Source organism: Bos indicus, chromosome 2 (genome assembly GCF_029378745.1).
Source record: "Bos indicus isolate NIAB-ARS_2022 breed Sahiwal x Tharparkar chromosome 2, NIAB-ARS_B.indTharparkar_mat_pri_1.0, whole genome shotgun sequence".
NCBI lineage: Eukaryota > Metazoa > Chordata > Mammalia > Artiodactyla > Bovidae > Bos > Bos indicus.
The window spans coordinates 134,848,600-134,867,632 of NC_091761.1; the positions used below are offsets into that span (position 1 = coordinate 134,848,600).

A 19,033-nucleotide genomic window follows, 5' to 3' on the forward strand; every position below is an offset into this window, starting at 1 on the left:
AGAGGGGCTCCAAATAAGGGACCTGCAAACTTTAAAGCGCCTCTCCCCCTTCTCCGGAGATGCCTCCGGTTCTGAGGAATGGGCTAGGCCGCAGGGCGGAGGGCGAGCAGGCTCTGATTCCTACAGACCCAGGCTCGAGTCCCAGCTCAGCTGCTGACCGCTGCTGTGACCACCAGCCACTCACCAGCCTCACTGATGCTAAACGGCAGGTGTAGGGTGGCGGCCTCCCGGGCACCCGGGGAGAAAACGGTCAGACACACGTGTACCATCGGTCAATGCGCTCTGAGCTCTGGGGTGGCGCCCAGCGCAGCACTGAGCGCAGGACAGATATGAGCTCACATCCCCCGGGGACCGGCTCTCTTACTGCCACCACCTCACAGGCAAGGAACCCGAAGCTCAGAGAGGTCAAGAGGCCTGCCTGGGACCACATGGTGAGCCAGGGGCGGAACTGGGACTCAGATGCAGGCCTGCAGGGCCCACGGCGCACAGTAGCTGCTCAGTGAATAGAGCCCACTGAAGCAGGAGTCCCAGTGAAGAAGTGGCGCTGAGGCTTCTCACTCTGGCCTCCTAACCCCGGGGCTCTCTGAACAGCTCAGAGGGGGAGGGATGTTAAACATCACCAACAGTCACACTTTGCAAGGTGTGACCCAGACCCACCTAGCCAGAGTCATCCCATTTGCAGACTCCCAGGCCTTGACCCAGATTGGCAGAATCAGGCTCTTTGTGAGTGGAGCTCAGGAATGTGTGTTTTTCAAAGCACCCAAGGGATTCTGAGGGCCCTGAAGCTTGAGAGCCCACCCAGGAATTCCCATAGACAGATAAGGGGTCACTGAAGGGTGGGGAGAAAGAAAGGCGAGGACGTGGACAGGAGCAAGCCAGCCGGCAGCGTCAGCCAAGGCAACTGGTGCGAGGCGCCGACAGGGCCCGGGGCTCGAGGCATCCCACCTTCTGCAGCCCCCGAAGCAGCAGGAAAGGCCCCTGGGCACCCCCAGACTCGGTGGGACAGGCAGACAGTACCTTACAATCGCACTTGTGCTTCAGCTCCTGCATGTCTCTCCCCCCGACTCTTAGAGCCAGGATGTCTCTCTTAGTCCTGACGCATCTCTCCTTTAGCCTAGTCAGGTCTGGAGAAAGCTGGAGCCCCAGGCGGCCAAGCAGAAGGAGCAGGTGAGGGGCAGGGCAGGCAGCAGACCAGACACGGCGACAGAGGAGAAAGGAGACTCGGGTGAGGCAGCGGAGAGACAGCATGGGGCAGCGGGATGGGGGCCTGGGGACCAGTGGGCTGCTGCTTGGGGTCAGCTCCAGCAGCGTCCAGCCTGACACGCAAGCCAGCTGGGGGTCGGGGCTCAGGAGCTGGGGGCAGGGCGCGGGGAACAGCCCAGGCCCCTTCCCAGCGCTCAGAGGACAAGAGCTGTGTCTCCGTTATCTCCCCGTCCGGGGGGCCCAGCGTGGGGCTCCTGACATAGGAAGCTCTCGGTGAGTTTCTGAGATGGAAGGGTGGTAGGTGTCTGGCTGGGTGGGCGACAGACAGATGGTAGATGGACAGGCCCACGGATGAATGGATGGACAGATGACTGGATGATTCTACACCTGGGCAAATGGGTAGAGGGACAGACAGACAGTCGTAAATGAATAAAGGCGTGGATGGATTAGTGAGTGGACGGAAGCAGTGCTATGCTGGCAGACAGTCAACCCATGGTTCTCCAGGAACGAGCGCCCTGCTCTGTCGTATTTCCTGGTGGGAACACACGCGCCACGGACATTTTCAGGCTGCCGATGTGACGTCACTGAGCGTGAGGCTGGGAAGGGATGCGCACATTTGGTTCTCGAGTTCTTACGAGCTAGGACGAACTGGCTGGAGCCAGTCTCTTGGAGGAAGGGTGGACGGACAGAGGGAGGAACAGCTCGGGGAGGAAGGGGCGGGCGACTGGATGGAAGGACAGGGGCTGACTGGCTTCGTACTATCTGGGGAGATGGGCAGAGATGCACGAACAGACAGCCACTCAAACGCATGAACTACAGAGCAAGGGTGGCATTTGGCAAGGGACAGAGACGACCAAGACTGGAGCTTACAGGAAAGCAGACAAGCAGAGGGAACAAAAGCATGAACGAGAGGCAGGGAGGCTACTCTCAAACCTCTGCTCCCGCTCACCAGCTGCAGAGTCTCTACCTCGCTGAGTGACAGCTTCCTCGCAGGTGAAGTGGCCATAGAACCCAGCTCACAGTATCATTAAGGTTAAACAGACAAAGCAGACAGAACCTAGAGCTCAGTGCGTTCAGACTAATGGAAGCTAGTGCTCTTGGACTGTCTCTCAAATACCAAGTGCCCAATGTTTGTTGAATGGATGGACAGTTGGCTGGATGGACGGATGGACAGATGGATGGATGGATGGATGAATGGACACGGTATTTTCTTTCCAACCCAATGTGATGCTGAGTTGGGGTTCTACCACTTACGGGTGCGTGGCCTTCACCACATCATTTAACCTCTCTGAGGTTCTGTTGCTCAGGTTCTCTGATCCTAACAAAATGAGACTCTTTTTTTAATGAGATTCTTAAAGCAAATGATATACAAACCACTCTGAGGTCTCAGGAACAATAAATGAAACTGCTCCATAAGCTGTACCACACTGGGCAAAGGTTCGCTATTGATATGCAAAGTAGCGGGACAGGGAAAGTCCTGAGAGTTACTCAGACTCCAAAAAAACTGGAGTCCTGTTGCATCTGCAAAAAAGACTGACGTGACACAATCCTGAAGGCCCCGGGCCTCCGCCTCTCTGACCCCGAGGGTCAGAAGGACTAGGTCAACTGCAGCGGCCAGATCGGAGTCAACCAGCTGAGCTCCCAGCTGGCTCTGCCGCCCAGGCCTCTGACGGCCAGACCACGGTCACCTTAATTATGAAGAAGTCCCAGTCAGAAAAACGTTCAGTGCAGCTCATTTCACAGCTGGAAAAGGCACCTCCCACTGACCGTGGCCCTCGCGAACCTGGACCAGGCTTCCGCTTAGGTCTGGTCAGGGGCTGCTGAGGCGTCCCTCTGCAGACCCTCAGTCGTTCTCTTTGGCAAAAGTCCGCCCGCGGAGGGTTGGCCTGGCCAGACCCCTGCAGAAGGGGCTCCCCTGGTTCTTTCACAGCTGCACAGGGTGCCAGGCCCGTCAGTCTCTGAGGGCAGGACCCGACACAGCCCATCTCTGCTGTCCGAGGCCCCGGAGCGCACAGCACGCAGGCAAGCAGAGCAGCGGCTGCCGTGCAAGGCGTGGGGGCAGATGCGCCCCCGCAGGTCAGGAGGGGCTTGGCGGGGGGGCGCCTGGGCAGGTGGGTGTCAGAGGAAAAGCCCTCCACCATCTGCAGGGACCTGCTCTTCAGGGAGCAGGTGGGCCGTGCCCAAGGCCAGGGAAGAAGTCCTCACGGTAAGAAATTCCAAGAAGGCTGCCTCGCCGTCTGTGTGCTGAGGAGGAGCTGGAGGGGGTGCAGGACACAGCCCCACAGGCAGCCCCCCATGTGTGCTGAGGAGGAGCTGGAGGGGGTGCGGGACACAGCCCCACAGGCAGCCCCCCGTGTGTGCTGAGGAGGAGCTGGAGGGGGTGCTGGACACAGCCCCACAGGCAGCCCCCCGTGTGTGCTGAGGAGGAGCTGGAGGGGGTGCGGGACACAGCCCCACAGGCAGCCCCCCGTGTGTGCTGAGGAGGAGCTGGAGGGGGTGCGGGACACAGCCCCACAGGCAGCCCCCCGTGTGTGCTGAGGAGGAGCTGGAGGGGGTGCGGGACACAGCCCCACAGGCAGCCCCCCGTGTGTGCTGAGGAGGAGCTGGAGGGGGTGCGGGACACAGCCCCACAGGCAGCCCCCCGTGTGTGCTGAGGAAGAGCTGGAGGGGGTGCGGGACACAGCCCCACAGGCAGCCCCCCGTGTGTGCTGAGGAGGAGCTGGAGGGGGTGCGGGACACAGCCCCACAGGCAGCCCCCCGGGGCCCACCTGGGGCCAGGCCAAGCTGAGGGCTCTCCCAGCGTTTCTCAGAGCTCTCTGTGGGCCCCCCTGCCACCCCTGGGGACCAAGGGCTGTTAAAAAGCAGGTGGCCAGGCCCCATCCAGCCCTGGAGCTGGGAGTGAGGCCCCAGTGTCTGCAAGTTCAACCACCTGCCCCCGTGATCCCGATGCCCATGGGAGAGGCCAAACTCCACATTCCTCGCCTCCTGCCCAGACAGGGCCCAACGCTTCCCTCTTGGTCCCCAGCAAGAAGGCAGGGGGCCAGGAACGTGGCCACGGGGGACTCGGAGGGACAGCCAGAGGCTTAGGACAAGGACTGGCCCAGGCCTGGAGTCCCACCTGCCCGCACTCTCCAGAGCTGCGCTGGGCACACAGGGCCCACCCTCCTCTCAGGAGGCTCCCCTTGGGGCACAGCGGCTTCACACCTTGAAAGCGCAGAAGCAGGAAGGGGCCTGTTCCCCAGCTCTCGCCTGGGCCATTCCTCCCACCAGGGACCCCCTTCTCCTCCGGCTCCTGCCCCCCGGCTCCCAGCCACCTCCCTTGGAAGCCTCCTGTGATCAGGCCCATCCAATCCCACCTGCGTCAGGCAGGCAGCCATAGGAACGCGGGCTCATGTTGACAGAAAGGCCTGTTTTCCTTCATTTATGACAAACCATTTCGGACTTGGCGTCTCCTCCTAGAGCACACGGTTTGCCGGAGCCTGGGTTGGGTCTTCCTGCCCCCGGACCCCACCAGCACCCTAAGAGGTGCCAGAGATGCTTGACTTCTCTGTTAGCAAGAGGCCAAGGCCGCTTTCTGTGGCCCTGCCGAGGGGACTGGCCAAGAGGAGACCGGGGCCCAGGGGACCCCTGCTCAGGCCCTGGCTTCCCGAGGACTGGGGCGCCTTCTTCATCTGAGTAAAGTCTGAGGAGACCAGGACCCAGGGGTCACGTGCTCAGGCCCTGGCTTCCCGAGGACTGGGGCGCCCTCTTCATCTCAATAAAGTCTGAGGAGACTGGGGCCCAGGGGTCACGTGCTCAGGCCCTGGCTTCCCGAGGACTGGGGCGCCCTCTTCATCTCAATAAAGTCTGTCTGAAGACTCCCAGGTGTGGGTGCTGCTCTGGCCTGCACCCCTCTCCCCTAGGGGATCCCCAAACTGGGAAAGGGGCGGGAGGCACTCTGGAACATGGAGTTGGACACCACCCATAATCCAGCCCAGGCCTGAGGACCCTGCCTGGTCCCTGCCCTCCCTGTGGGCAGGACTCGCTAACACCTCAGCCCACCTGCCTGCTCCGGTCTTTTCCGAAAAGGAACCTGCGAGGGACCCAGTCACCTCCGGTTGGGCAGGCCTGTCTCAGAGAAGCGGCTCCCATTAAATCCCAAATCTCAGCGTGGATACAGTGTGCCTTTCAGTGGGTCCTATAGAACAGAGGAGCCTGGCAGGCTACAGCCCGTCCATGGGGTCACACAGAGTCAGACACGACCTGGGGACCGAACAGCAGCACAGAACAGATAGGACGGGCAAGGCTGTCGCAGGGGAGGGGGAGCCGGGCAGTCCACCCTCTTGGCTTCCGTGGCTCCTTCCGTGAAGTCAGCAGCAGGAACTGCGTTCCAGGAGGGAACACCAGAAGCTACCAACGCGCGGCTGGCACTCTGAAAGGCTTTGGAAAAGAAGCCCTCTGGCAGCTCTGTCTCAGCCCGCTTGGTCACCTCCCCAGGGCAGAGGGCTATGGGGTCTAGGACTGATCTGAGAAGCAGAGTTGAATTGATCCACGTATGTGCTAAGTCGCTTCAGTCGTGTCCAACTCTGTGCAACCCCATGGACCGCAGCCCGCCAGGCTCCTCTGTCCCTGGGGTTCTCCAGGCAAGAACACTGGAGTGGGTTGCCATGCCCTCCTCCAGGGGATCTTCCCGACCCAGGGACGGAACCTGCGGCTCTTGTGTCTCCGGCACTGGCAGGCGGGCTCTGCACCACTGTGCATGTGTCAGTCCATCAGCTAGGCTGCCCAAGCGTGGCGATGAGGACGATTCTGAAGCCAGATCTGAGTTCGTGAGCATCCTTATCAGTTGCTGGGTCTGCCGCAGGCACTGACCACACCCATTCTCAGTACAGGGTGTGCCGTGGCCAACCAGCAACACGGGTGAGATACCCGGGCCACTGTTCCCTCTCTCACCACACACTCCTGGGAGTCACTGAGGCTTAGCTACAAGTCTCAGCCTTGGCCCTCACCACCCGGCTCTCGGGGGCCTGCGGCTGGGGTGACAGATACCCCCACCCTTCACCTTGGGCTGGAAGGACACTCGGTGCTTGGTGGGCTCTGCCTCTGGCTTGGCCTCCTCTCCCGAGTCCTCGCTGTAGCTCTCGAACTCGCTGGAGCTCCAGCCTAGGTCCTCCGGCTCCTGGGGCGCCCTGTCCTGGCGCGCATCCTCGTAGGGCTGGTTCCTCTCCGCCTCTGCTGGCCAAGAGACGAGGCTGGTGAGCAGAGGTCCTGAGGCCAAGCCCAGCAGACCCAGATTCTGAACTCAGGGGGGCAGGCGGCTGCGGGGGGCCAGTCAGGGTGGACCTCCAGCTCTGCTTCCTGGTCCATAAGCGGGGGGCAAGGAGAATACGACATCCACCCCACAGAGTGAGAAGGGCGTGAAAAATGCAGAAAAGCACAAGAAATGAGCCTGGCACATAACAGGCTCAACAACATCCTCCTGGCGGGGGAGACAGATTGGGAGTCCGGAACATGTACACACGGCTGTATGTAAAACAGGGAACCAACACGGACCTCCCGCACAGCAGAGACGTGTGTGCTCCGGCCCTGAGTTGTGTCCGACTCTTTGAGACCCCAAGGACTATGTAGGCTCCTCCGTCCATGGGATTTCCCAGGCAAGAAAACTGGAGTGGGTAGCCTATTCCTTCTCCAGGGAACCTTCCCAACCCAGGGATCAAGCCTGCGTCTCCTGTACTGCAGACAGATTCTTTACCGCTGAGTCACTGGGAAGCCCTATTGCACAGAGAACTCTGCTCAACACTTTTTAATAAGCGAAACGGGAAAAGAAAGTGGGAAAGAACCGATACATGTGCATGTGTAACTGAATCGCTTTGCTGTACACCTGAAACTAACACATTGTTCATCAACTCTGCTCCAACAGAAAACCAAAGTTAAAAAATAAATTGCTTCCCCCTATGGGTGTCACCTTTCCAGGATCTGAGCGCTCATCCTGGCCTCTCTGGCATTTTTTAGTGGAAAAGAGAAGACCTAGGACCCAGTCCTGACTCAGGCCCTCAGCTCTGGCCCCAGCACCCTTGGGGGGCACGCGGGCAGTGAAGATGGTCTGGACCACTGAATGACTGGGGTCCCTCGCCCCAGATCTGAGTTCCCCGTGAGGCTCCAGGACGGCCCAGTAGGGGGCGCGCCTGGCCCAGCGTCCAGGAGTGTTCCCTCTTCTTCCACTGACTCACGGGAAACTGGGCGACAGAGACCTGGGAGTCCTTTGGCCTGGAGGGACAGGCGACATCAGGGCTGGGCCCTCTGTGGCCCCTGTAAACGCGGGTTTGAGATGCTGCTTCCAAGACGGGAAATCCACTTTCCTGGGCCCAGAACCCAGGGTCCCAGCCTAGCCTCCACTTCACTGATGGGGTTCACGTCCTGGGCTGTTACCTAGAGAATAACTAAACCACAGGCCTCGCAAAGGTGAGACCAGACTCCCAGAACCGCACGAAGGTGAAAATGCTTGCTGTCTACTCAGAAGAAAGGGCACTGGGATGGGTTTTAAATTAAAAAAAAAAAAAAAAATCTGCTCAAAAACCACGCATACTGAAGAGCTGAGAACTTTGGTTTTCAGAGCTGTCTCTGCAAAATGGGGATAATAATAAGCTGAAAGGTGAAGGAAATAAAAAACAGAGATGAAAAGCCCTTAGCCAAGAGCCTGGTACATGGCAGGCACCCAGCAAAGAGCAGCTGGTCCTGACTCATGGGGGCTCTGGGTGAGCTTGAGTGTCTCCGCACTGACCCCAAGCCTCCACCTCCCAACACAGGGCAGCTGGGGGTGAGGGCTCTGGCGAGACTGTCAGCCAAAGAGCAGAACAGATACACCGGGCTTAGCTGGAGACTCTGCTCCCAGGATCAGGAGGGAGCACAGAGTTATTTTTTCAGCAAAACATAATAGTGACCAGTGTCTCCAGAGAGTCGAGCGGCTAGAGACCAGGCTGTGGCCTTTCCTGGGGTGACTGTCCCGTTACTGCAGCAGAGGCTCCAAGACCCATGAGCCAAAGGGCAGAGCTCAGTTCCTGGGGCGCCCCGGAGCAGGAACCACGAGGCACCCACTTCCCCTCACTTCTAGGCCTGGCCACCTACAGCTACATGCCAGGTCCTCCCAACGGTCCTTGGGGCCCGGAACTACCACCTCCTTCTATCAGACAAACGAGACCAACGGAGCCCCAAGTCAGGCAGTGAGCGGGAAGGGGGCTCCATCCACCCACCGTGCTGCCTTCCACAGAGGCCATGCTCACAATCCCCAGGCTCGTTGAGAAACACTGTCTCCAGTGGAGACAGAGTCACCAAATCCCTGAGTCTTCAGGGGCCTCACAGAGGTCTGCTTCCCCACCTCCAGCCCCGGCCAGCACCTCGGGCTTCACTAACGCTCAAGATCACGGCCTGTTTCAAAGCACTCACTGCCACCCGCTCAGAGCTCCGCATCAGCCCCCTCGTGGTGTCCTCACGGCAACCCCAGGAGGCAGCTAGCACTGCCCGATTTTACAGATGCAGCGAACGGGCCCCGAGAGGTTAGGCAGAAGTTCTGTGCTGCCACCCTCCCCGAAGTCCTACAAGCTCAGGGGGACATTCTGATTTCATGTGAAGAAGCCGAAGCCCAAAGCACAGAACGTGTGCCCGAGTCAGTGGCAGCGCCCGGGTCAGAACCCAGGGCTGTGTGTCCCCTGCCTGTGTGGTCTGCACCACAGTGGACACCCTCCCCATGCAGGGCCCACGGAGCCCACAGGCCACGCAGAGCATTGCTGGGCCTTGGCTGGTATGACGCACACAGCAAGAGCGCTTCCTGTGGGGTGCACCTGCTGAGGGCCGGCCACAGCCTCGAGAGAGAGCGGGTGTCCCAGGGCAGGGACCCCGGTCCTCAGTTTGCAGGCTTGGAGCTGTCCTGCCCATCTCAGAGTAAACTGCAGGACATGCCATATCCCCACACAGGGGCGCCCAGCGAAGACTGTGACCAAGTAATGACTGGCTTGATTGGATTCAGGAGGGAGAACAGCCCAAAGGGGCCAAATAATGGCCTCAGGCCACTCAGCTCTCCCAGCTCGGGCACCTTCCTATACCCACCCTTTCCCACTCTTCCAGATCCGAGAGAGCCATAAGCAGGAAAGGGTTCCGGGCTCCTCCAGGGATCAGCTTGCTCAGTGATGCACGGATCACAGGCCCAGCCTCCCAGTTGCTGGGACGGGTGTCAGGAGTGTGCCTCCAGGGACCCTGGGCCTTGCCTTGTCCCCCGTTGGAGCATACGCTCCCAGCATAGTTACGGCTGCCCCGTCAGACTGCTGCTGCTGCCGCTAAGTCACTGCAGTTGTGTCCGACTTTGTGCGACCCCTCAGGTGACCAGTATATCTACTACTGCGGGCAGGAATCCCTCGGAGGAAATGGAGTAGCCATGATGGTCAACAAAAGAGTCCGAAATGCAGTACTTGGATGCAATCTCAAAAATGACAGAATGATCTCTGTTCGTTTCCAAGGTAAACCATTCAATATCACAGTAATCCAAGTCTATGCCCCAACCAGTAACGCTGAAGATGCTGAAGTTGAACAGTTCTATGAAGACCTACAAGACCTTTTAGAACTAACACCCAAAAAATATGTCCTTTTCGTTATAGGGGACTGGAATGCAAAAGTAGGAAGTCAAGAAACACCTGGAGTAACAGACAAATTTGGCCTTGGAATATGGAATGAAGCAGGGCAAAGACTAATAGAGTTTTGCCAAGAAAATGCACTGGTCATAGCAAACACCCTCTTCCAACAACACAAGACAAGACTCTATACATGGACATCACCAGATGGTCAACACCAACATCAGATTGATTATATTCTTTGCAGCCAAAGATGGAGAAGCTCTATACAGTCAGCAAAAGCAAGACCGGGAGCTGACTGTGGCTCAGACCATGAACTCCTTATTGCCAAACTCAGACTTAAATTGAAGAAAGTAGGGAAAATCACTAGGCCATTCAGGTATGACCTAAATCAAATCCCTTATGATTATACAGTGGAAGTGAGAAATAGATTTAAGGGCCTAGGTCTGATAGATAGAGTGCCTGATGAGCTATGCAATGAGGTTCGTGACATTGTACAATGTCATTGTACAGGGATCAAGACCATCCCCGTGGAAAAGAAATGCAAAAAAGCAAAATGGCTGTCTGGGGAGGTCTTACACATAGCTGTGAAAAGAAGAGAAGTGAAAAGCAAAGGAGAAAAGGAAAGATATAAGCATCTGAATGCAGAGTTCCAAAGAATAGCAAGAAGAGATAAGAAAGCCTTCTTCAGCGATCAATGCAAAGAAATAGAGGAAAACAACAGAATGGGAAAGACTAGAGATCTCTTCAAGAAAATCAGAGATACCAAAGGAACATTTCATGCAAAGATAGGCTCGATAAAGGACAGAAATGGTATGGACCTAACAGAAGCAGAAGATATTAAGAAGAGATGGCAAGAATACAGAGAAGAACTGTACAAAAAAGATCTTCATGACCCAGATAATCACGATGGTGTGATCACTCACCTAGAGCCAGACATCCTGGAATGTGAAGTCAAGTGGGCCTTAGAAAGCATCACTATGAACAAAGCTAGTGGAGGTGATGGAATTCCAGTTGAGCTGTTCCAGGTCCTGAAAGATGATGCTGTGAAAGTGCTGCACTCAATATGCCAGCAAATTTGGAAAACTCAGCAGTGGCCACAGGACTGGAAAAAGTCAGTTTTCATTCCAATCCCAAAGAAAGGCAATGCCAAAGAATGCTCAAACTACCCCACAATTGCACTCATCTCACACACTAGTAAGGTAATGCTCAAAATTCTCCAAGCCAGGCTTCAGCAATATGTGAACCGTGAACTTCCTGATGCTCAAGCTGGTTTTAGAAAAGACAGAGGAACCAGAGATCAAATTGCCAACATCCGCTGGATCATGGAAAAAGCAAAAGAGTTCCAGAAAAACATCTATTTCTGCTTTATTGACTATGCCAAAGCCTTTGACTGTGTGGATCACAATAAACTGTGGAAAATTCTGAAAGAGATGGGAATACCAGACCAGCTGATCTGCCTCTTGAGAAATTTGTATGCAGGTCAGGAAGCAACAGTTAGAACTGGACATGGAACAACAGACTGGTTCCAAATAGAAAAGGGAGTACGTCAGGGCTGTATATTGTCACCCTGTTTATTTAACTTATATGCAGAGTACATCGTGAGAAATGCTGGACTGGAAGAAACAAGCTGCAATCAAGACTGCTGGGAGAAATATCAATAACCTCAGATATGCAGATGACACCACCCTTATGGCAGAAAGTGAAGAGGAATTCAAAAGCCTCTTGATGAAGGTGAAAGTTGAGAGTGAAAAAGTTGGCTTAAAGCTCAACATTCAGAAAACGAAGATCATGGCATCTGGTCCCATCACTTCATGGGAAATAGATGGGGAAACAGTGGACACAGTGTCAGACTTTATTTTTCTGGGCTCCAAAATCACTGCAGATGGTGACTGCAGCCATGAAATTAAAAGATGCTTACTCTTTGGAAGGAAAGTTATGACCAACCTAGATAGCATATTCAAAAGCAGAGACATTACTTTGCCAACAAAGGTCTGTCTAGTCAAGGCTATGGTTTTCCCTGTGGTCATGTATGGATGTGAGAGTTGGACTGTGAAGAAGGCTGAGCACCAAAGAATTGATGCTTTTGAACTGTGGTGTTGGAGAAGACCCTTGAGAATACCTTGGACTGCAAGGAGATCCAACCAGCCCATTCTAAAGGAGATCAGCCCTGGGATTTCTTTGGAAGGAATGATGCTAAAGCTGAAACTCCAGTACTTTGGCCACCTCATGTGAAGAGTTGACTCATTGGAAAAGACTCTGATGCTGGGAGGGATTGGGGGCAAGAGGAGAAGGGGACGACAGAGGATGAGATGGCTAGATGGCATCACTGACTCGATGGATATGAGTCTGAGTGAACTCTGGGAGTTGGTGATGGACAGGGAAGCCTGGCGTGCTGCAATTCATGGGGTCGCAAAGAGTTGGACACGACTGAGCAACTGATCTGATCTGGTAGACAGCAGTCCACCAGGCTCCCCCGTCCCTGGGATTCTCCAGGCAAGAACACTGGAGTGGGTTGCCATTTCCTTCTCCAATGCATGAAAGTGAAAAGTGAAAAGTGACGTTGCTCAGTCATGTCTGACTCTTAGCAACCCCATGGACTGCAGCCTTCCAGGCTCCTCCATCCATGGAATTTTCCAGGGAATGGGTGCTCCTCAAATGCAGGGGCTTGAGATGGGAAGCCCCTGAAGACAGGCAGAATCGTGTTGTAGAAAAAGCAGGACCAAACAGATGTCTATTCGAATTCTGGCTGTGTGATCTGGGGCTGGTGGCTTAACCCTCTCTGATGTGACTGTCAACTGGAGCCATAGGCCCTACCCAACCAATCTCTCAGGTTGATTGAACAGGGGGAGCAACTGTGCTTCATCTGTCATAAAATGCCATCCAAATCCTTTGGAGTGAAGGGACAGAGCACTGGACTTGGAGTCAAAATGACCCAGGTTCAAATCCCAGCCCTGCCTCTGTAGCTTCCTCCACTGGAGAATAAGGAAGTAATACCCTAAGTCAATGGCATTCTAAGGCAATGCCAAAGAATGCTCAAACTACCGCACAACTGCACTCATCTCACACGCTAGTAAAGTAATGCTCACAATTCTCCAAGCCAGGCTTCAGCAATACCTGAACCGTGAACTTCCTGATGTTCAAGCTGGTTTTAGAAAAGGCAGAGGAACCAGAGATCAAATTGCCAACATCTGCTGGATCATGGAAAAAGCAAGAGAGTTCCAGAAAAACATCTATTTCTGCTTTATTGACTATGCCAAAGCCTTTGACTGTGTGGATCACAATAAACTGTGGAAAATTCTTCAAGACATGGGAATACCAGACCACCTGACCTGCCTCTTGAGAAATCTGTATGCAGGTCAAGAAGCAACAGTTAGAACTGGACATGGAACAACAGACTGGTTCCAAATAGGAAAAGGAGTCCATCAAGGCTGTATATTGTCACCCTGCTTATTTAACTTATATGCAGAGTACATCTTGAGAAACGCTGGACTGGAAGAAACACAAGCTGGAATCAAGATTGCCGGGAGAAATATCAATCACCTCAGATATGCAGATGACACCACTCTTATGGCAGAAAGTGAAGAGGAACTAAAAAGCCTCTTGATGAAAGTGAAAGTGGAGAATGAAAAAGTTGGCTTAAAGCTCAATATTCAGAAAACGAAGATCATGGCATCTGGTCCCATCACTTCATGGGAAATAGATGGGGAAACAGTGGAAACAGTGTCAGACTTTATTTTGGGGGGCTCCAAAATCACTGCAGATGGTGATTGCAGCCATGAAATTAAAAGATGCTTACTCTTTGGAAGGAAAGTTATGACCAACCTAGATAGCATATTCAAAAGCAGAGACATTACTTTGCCAACAAAGGTCTGTCTAGTCAAGGCTATGGTTTTTCCTGTGGTCATGTATGGATGTGAGAGTTGGACTGTGAAGAAGGCTGAGCGCCAAAGAATTGATGCTTTTGAACTGTGGTGTTGGAGAAGACTCTTGAGAGTCCCTTGGACTGCAAGGAGATCCAACCAGTCCATTCTGAAGGAGATCAGCCCTGGGATTTCTTTGGAAGGAATGATGCTGAAGCTGAAACTCCAGTACTTTGGCCACCTCATTCGAAGAGCTGACTCATTGGAAAAGACTCTGATGCTGGAAGGGATTGGGGGCAGGAGGAGAAGGGGAAGCCAGAGGATGAGATGGCTGGATGGCATCACTGACTCAATGGACTTGAGTCTGAGTGAACTCCGGGAGTTTGTGATGGACAGGGAGGCCTGGCGTGGTGCGATTCATGGGGTTGTAAAGAGTCGGACACGACTGAGTGACTGAACTGAACTGAACTGACCCTGAGTCAAGGGGCTTGCCAGGTGGCGCAGTGGTAGAGAACCCACCTGCCAGTGAAGGACATGCAAAACATGTGGGTTCAAGCCCTGAGTCAGGAAGATCCCCTGGAGTAAGAAATAGCAACTCCCTCCAGTATTCTTGGCTGGAAAACTTCACAGACAGAGGAGCCTGGCGGTTTACAATCCATGAGGTCTCAAAGAGTGACTGAGCACACACGCACACACACACACACACACACACACACACACACACACACAGACACACATGGCGTAAGTCAAAGTTTCAAACCAAATTACGTGAGACAAACCATGAAGAGCCGCTGGCGTGTTCAAGCAAAGATGCTCTTACGGTGAATGGATGTTAAATACCCCTCCTCCCTGGATCGTCCTCCTTCTAGCCAGGTGAGCATGTGGGCCTGTGCCAGCAGGACTGGCCCTTCTCTGCCCTGTGCACTCTCTGTGGCCACAATCTCCCCACCTTCCCAGCCCACCAGGGGCCTGTCTTCAGAGCAGGGCCCAGGCTTTCCCAGGCCTTCCCTGCTGCATTCAGCTTTAACAATCTGTCATTTCCAACAGCCCTGGGATGTCTGAACTATTAACCCATATTCAGGAGGAATGGAGGCACGGAGAAGTGAATGACTTGCCTGGGGATCCACAGAACCCAATGGCTCAGCGGTAAAGAATCTGCCTGCAATGCTGGAAATGTGGCAGGAGCCACGGGTTCGATCCCTGGGTCTGGAAAATCTCCTGGAGAAGGAAGGGCAACCCACTCCAGTACTCTTGCCTAGAAAATCTGGACAAAAGAGCCTGAAGGGCTACAGTCCATAAGGGTTGCAAAAGAGTGGGATACGACTTAGAAAAGAATCGGACACAGTTGGGGATCCACAACCCAGCAACCCGCTGCCAGAGAAGCCCAAACCCCACCCCCTGAAGCCCCAATATTCCCCTGGAAGCTCTATACCGCTCCCATGGAGCCCTAACCCCGCCCCCATGGAGCTCTAACCCCGCCCATAGAGCCCTAACCCCACCCCCGTGGATCCATAACCCCGCCCCCTTGAAGTCCTAACCCCGCCCCTGAAGCCCTAGCCTGAAGCCCTAGCCCCACCCATGCAGCCCCAACCCCGCCCCATGCAGCCCTAGCCCCGCCCATGCAGCCCTAGCTCCGCCCCAGGCGGCCAGCCCGCAGCCGGCTCCCACTTTCCCGGTTTGACTGCAGCAGTTTTTAAAAACAGGGAGGAGGGGCCATGCGCCGGGTAGGGCCAGGCAGGAAGTGCAGGAGGAGACCCTGGCCAGGCCCCGCCTCCCCACTCCGTCCCCCACTCTGTCCAGAGAGAAGAGGTTTACCGGGCTGCTGGGCATCCAGGTTCTCGCAGGGGACGTCGTCGTAAATCACATCTTCTTCCACGGCGGGGAAAGTAAACCGCTCGACTGCGAGAGAAGGACAGGGAGGGAGCACGAATGAGGTTGTGGCGCCGGGCGGGAGGCGGCCGCCAGACTGACATCAGGACTGCACCAGCTGGCAGCTCGCTCCGCCCGCCCGCGTCCCCGCGGCCCGGACAGGCCAGCAGCCTGCAGCCCGGCCCCTGGGGAGCCCCCGCCGGCCACTGCTCTCAGAAGACTGGGACAGCTGCCTCTTCCCGCCCCCAGTCCTCCAAGGAGCCCTCCCAGAGGCTGCGGAAGCCCCGCCTGCTTCAGCAGGCCTGCGCACCTGGCTGATCGCACCTGCAGAGAACCTGAAGCGGACCCAGCCCCGGGCAGGGCCCCGGAAGCCTCTTCAGCCGCCCAGGCCCCCAGGACTGCCCCAAAGGAGTCACCTGGTACCCAGCGGCGGGGGAGGGCAAGGCAGCCACCCTGAGTACACAGGATGGCACGGAGCAGGGGATGATGGGATTTGGAGAGTGGGGTTAAGGACAGTCCCCCAAAACTCAGCCAGTGGGGTCCTGACTGGTTAAAAAAAAAAAAATCAGCAAATGAGCATGCTATTCTCCTAACACTTTGCTGGGTAGACACACCCTGCCCATGTTAGTAGCTCCCAAAACAGAATATTTACAGAGGTCTTGCCCCCTAAAATTGAGTGCCCAGTCTCTGCCCTCTTTAGGGACGTGCAGCCCTGCAGAGAGAGGCTTTGGAAAACCAGCCCCCACCCCTGAGGGGAGCCTGTCCTCACCCCACAGGCCTTCCAGGAACAGAGGGCCAGATGGACTCTGAAGTTCCTCCCTCCTGTGTTGCCTCCTGTGGTCACAGGGTCCCCAAAGCCCTGTAGGACCCTCACTGCCCCTCCCCATCAACACAGATTCTGCCCCCAAAGTGGCCCTCAGACCTGCCCACCTCTCTCCAGGTCCCTAGCTCCAGATGTCACCTGCCTCCCCTGGACAGCCTCCAGCCCACTACCTTCTCCCAGAGTATCAGTGATGTGACTGAAATGCAGACATGGCCGCATGGCTGTCTCCCTGGCACCTTCGGGAAAGCAGGGCCTCCAAGGCCTCCCCCACACACCCTGGGAGGACCTGGGGAGATGGCAGCCTCACCGGGCCCTGCTCTCCCCTAGACCCTCCCCTCCACCACACCAAGGCTCACTGCTTCCCCGGTGCCAGGGGTCCCCTCGCCCTCAATCTGAACACTCTGGCCCTGACGCCTGCTTCTCTGCACTCTGCCTCGGTCCTCATGGGCTCTCTCAGCTCCCACCCTCCTCCTGGCACCTGCTCTCTGCACCGTAAGAGCCCACCCATGTGTCTGGTACTGCTGTCAGAGGGATCCCCTCATCTTGGGCACTGGGGAACACCCACCACCCAGATCGACCTGTAGGAGCTTGAGGGGGAAGGGGACAGATGAACAGCTGGATGTGTGATCTACTCCGGGACCATGGCTCCAGGGTGGCAAAGGGGGCGAGTCTCATGGGTGGGCAGTGGCCCGTCTGCCTCAGAGCTGCCACTAAGCCCATGTAGCGAGGACAGCCCCTCAGGGAGCATGAGCCCGAATCAGCTCCCTTGGCCTAGAGAAGGGGGGCTCTCCTGGCACCAGCCTCCTGGGGCTGAGACCTGGGGGGCAGGGTAGGGAGGGGGACTTACTGCGACGGGAACTCTTCCGCCTCCAGCCGGAGCGCTGGACCTCGGAGAAAGCTGCGTCCACAGCGTCCCCATTGCTCACGGCGGCCGGCCTCCTGCAGGCCGAGAAACGGGGCCGTGAGCCAGGAGGGCGAGACAGCTGGCTCCTCGAAGCCTCGGGCAGCTCCTCACCAGGTGACAGGGCCACTCACCCCCAAGGCTGGGAGTCAGAAGGGCTGGGGAGGCCACGGCTGGGTCAGCCACGGACAAGCCCCTTCCCCCCTTGGCGTCCTCACCTTTAGAAGGCATTGCAAAGCCGACCTGCTGCTTTACAAGAGCATAAAGGTCAAACATATTCACTGTGATAACTGACAAGGATCAGATGCGCTCCTGGCCAGGGCACCCTGACTCTCCTCGTCCAGGGCAGACCTGGGGGGAATCTCCGTGTCCCCAGTCTCCACATACAAAACGGAGGCTATGACTGGGGGTGGGGAGTGCTGCATCTGAATGACAAGGACCTGCAAAGTTTCAAAAGACTGCACACAGAAAGCAGGGCTTCATCCCCACACACACTTGAGGATGGGCTGGACCAGAGATGTGCTTCCTAGGAGGAGAGACGCCAAGGGAACGCAGTGGGGAAAGAGCAGACTCCAGTGTAACCGAGTAGTCAAGACAGCATCCCCAGTGACACCACACAGGCCTTGTGTCCCCGGATATGACACGACAGGGTGCTCAGCCCTGTGGGGCTCTGACCCCAGCCCATAACCCCAGGCGAATCGTGAGAAAAACACCAGACAAACCCAGACTGGGGGACATTTCTATAAAACACCTGCCCATTACACCTCAACTCTCTCAAGATCGTGAAACAAACAAAAACCCAGAAAGTGTCGCAGAGCAGAGCAGGGTAAATGACGACTGAACGCCACGTGAGCCCTGAGTGGGTCGCGGGACAGAAGAGCGCAGGCAGAGAGACAGTGAGATTCAGGTAAAGTCAGAAGTCCGGGGAGTGGTGAGGCGGCGACGCTGATCTCTTGGTTTTGACGCGTAGCCTGTGCTCGTGTTGCACGTCAGCCCTGGGGGTGCGGGGCGGGGGGGTATGTGCAGCCCTGCCTGCTTCACAGTGTCTCCGCAAATCTGAAACTACCCCAAGGTGGGAAGGGTTTGCTTGCGGTTTTTTTAAAAGCCCAAGCTCAGGGGACTTCCCTGGTGGTTCAGTGGATTAAGCATCCACCTTCCAGTACAGGGGACACAGGTTCGATCCCTGGTCGGGGAACTAAGATCCCTCATGCCAGGAGCAACGAAGCCCACGGGCCACCACCACTGAGCCCACCCATCCCAACTAGAGAGAGGCCTGTGCCACAAAAAAACAGCCTGTGGGCCACAGTTAGGACCTGACACAGCCAAAAGTAAATAAAATAAATATTTTATAATAATAAAATAAAGCCCATGCTTGACTACTCTCCCACCCGTTTTTTCAGAAAGAGAGAAAGAGCACTCAGCGTAGACATAGAGTCAGAGACACAAGTTCAAGTCTCCGTCCTGGAGGAATCGTAACACCCAGCACCCAGGCGTCTCCACTAGAGGACACAGCAGGCCCTGGACAATTTCGAAAGATGACATCGAGAACGGATGTGGGTGTTTGCGGGTGAAGTCAGATGGCTTTAGAATGGATCTGGAAATATTTTATGACATACTAAAAGCCACGGTTGGGTTGAAAATATGAGCCCCTGTTTTGCACATTACCAAAACACAGTGAACTTATTTTTTCGTCTCATTTCGTTTTAAGTAATTTAAATAGCTACATGTGATTAGTGGCCCCTGAGCAAGGCAGCGTAGGTCTAAGCCACTGGCC

At 55.7% G+C, this 19,033-nt stretch overlaps 1 protein-coding gene across 10 annotated transcripts in view; it reads right to left on the reverse strand.

The window, feature by feature from the left end:
* The window catches only part of ARHGEF10L (Rho guanine nucleotide exchange factor 10 like), a 159,883-nt gene that overhangs the window by 76,495 nt on the left and 64,355 nt on the right, over positions 1 to 19,033 (reverse strand). For 5 of the 10 annotated variants that reach the window (XM_070778012.1, XM_070778006.1, XM_070778017.1 and 2 more), the window contains 4 exons: positions 17,206 to 17,297; positions 15,482 to 15,565; positions 6,245 to 6,417; positions 1,018 to 1,134 (listed from right to left, as the gene is read on the reverse strand). In XM_070778012.1, coding sequence (XP_070634113.1) covers positions 1,018 to 1,134; positions 6,245 to 6,417; positions 15,482 to 15,565; positions 17,206 to 17,297 — 466 coding nt within the window. The remainder of the gene's footprint in view (positions 1 to 1,017; positions 1,135 to 6,244; positions 6,418 to 15,481; positions 15,566 to 17,205; positions 17,298 to 19,033) is intronic. The other 5 variants (XM_070778036.1, XM_070778030.1, XM_070778024.1 and 2 more) reach the window with 3 other exon arrangements.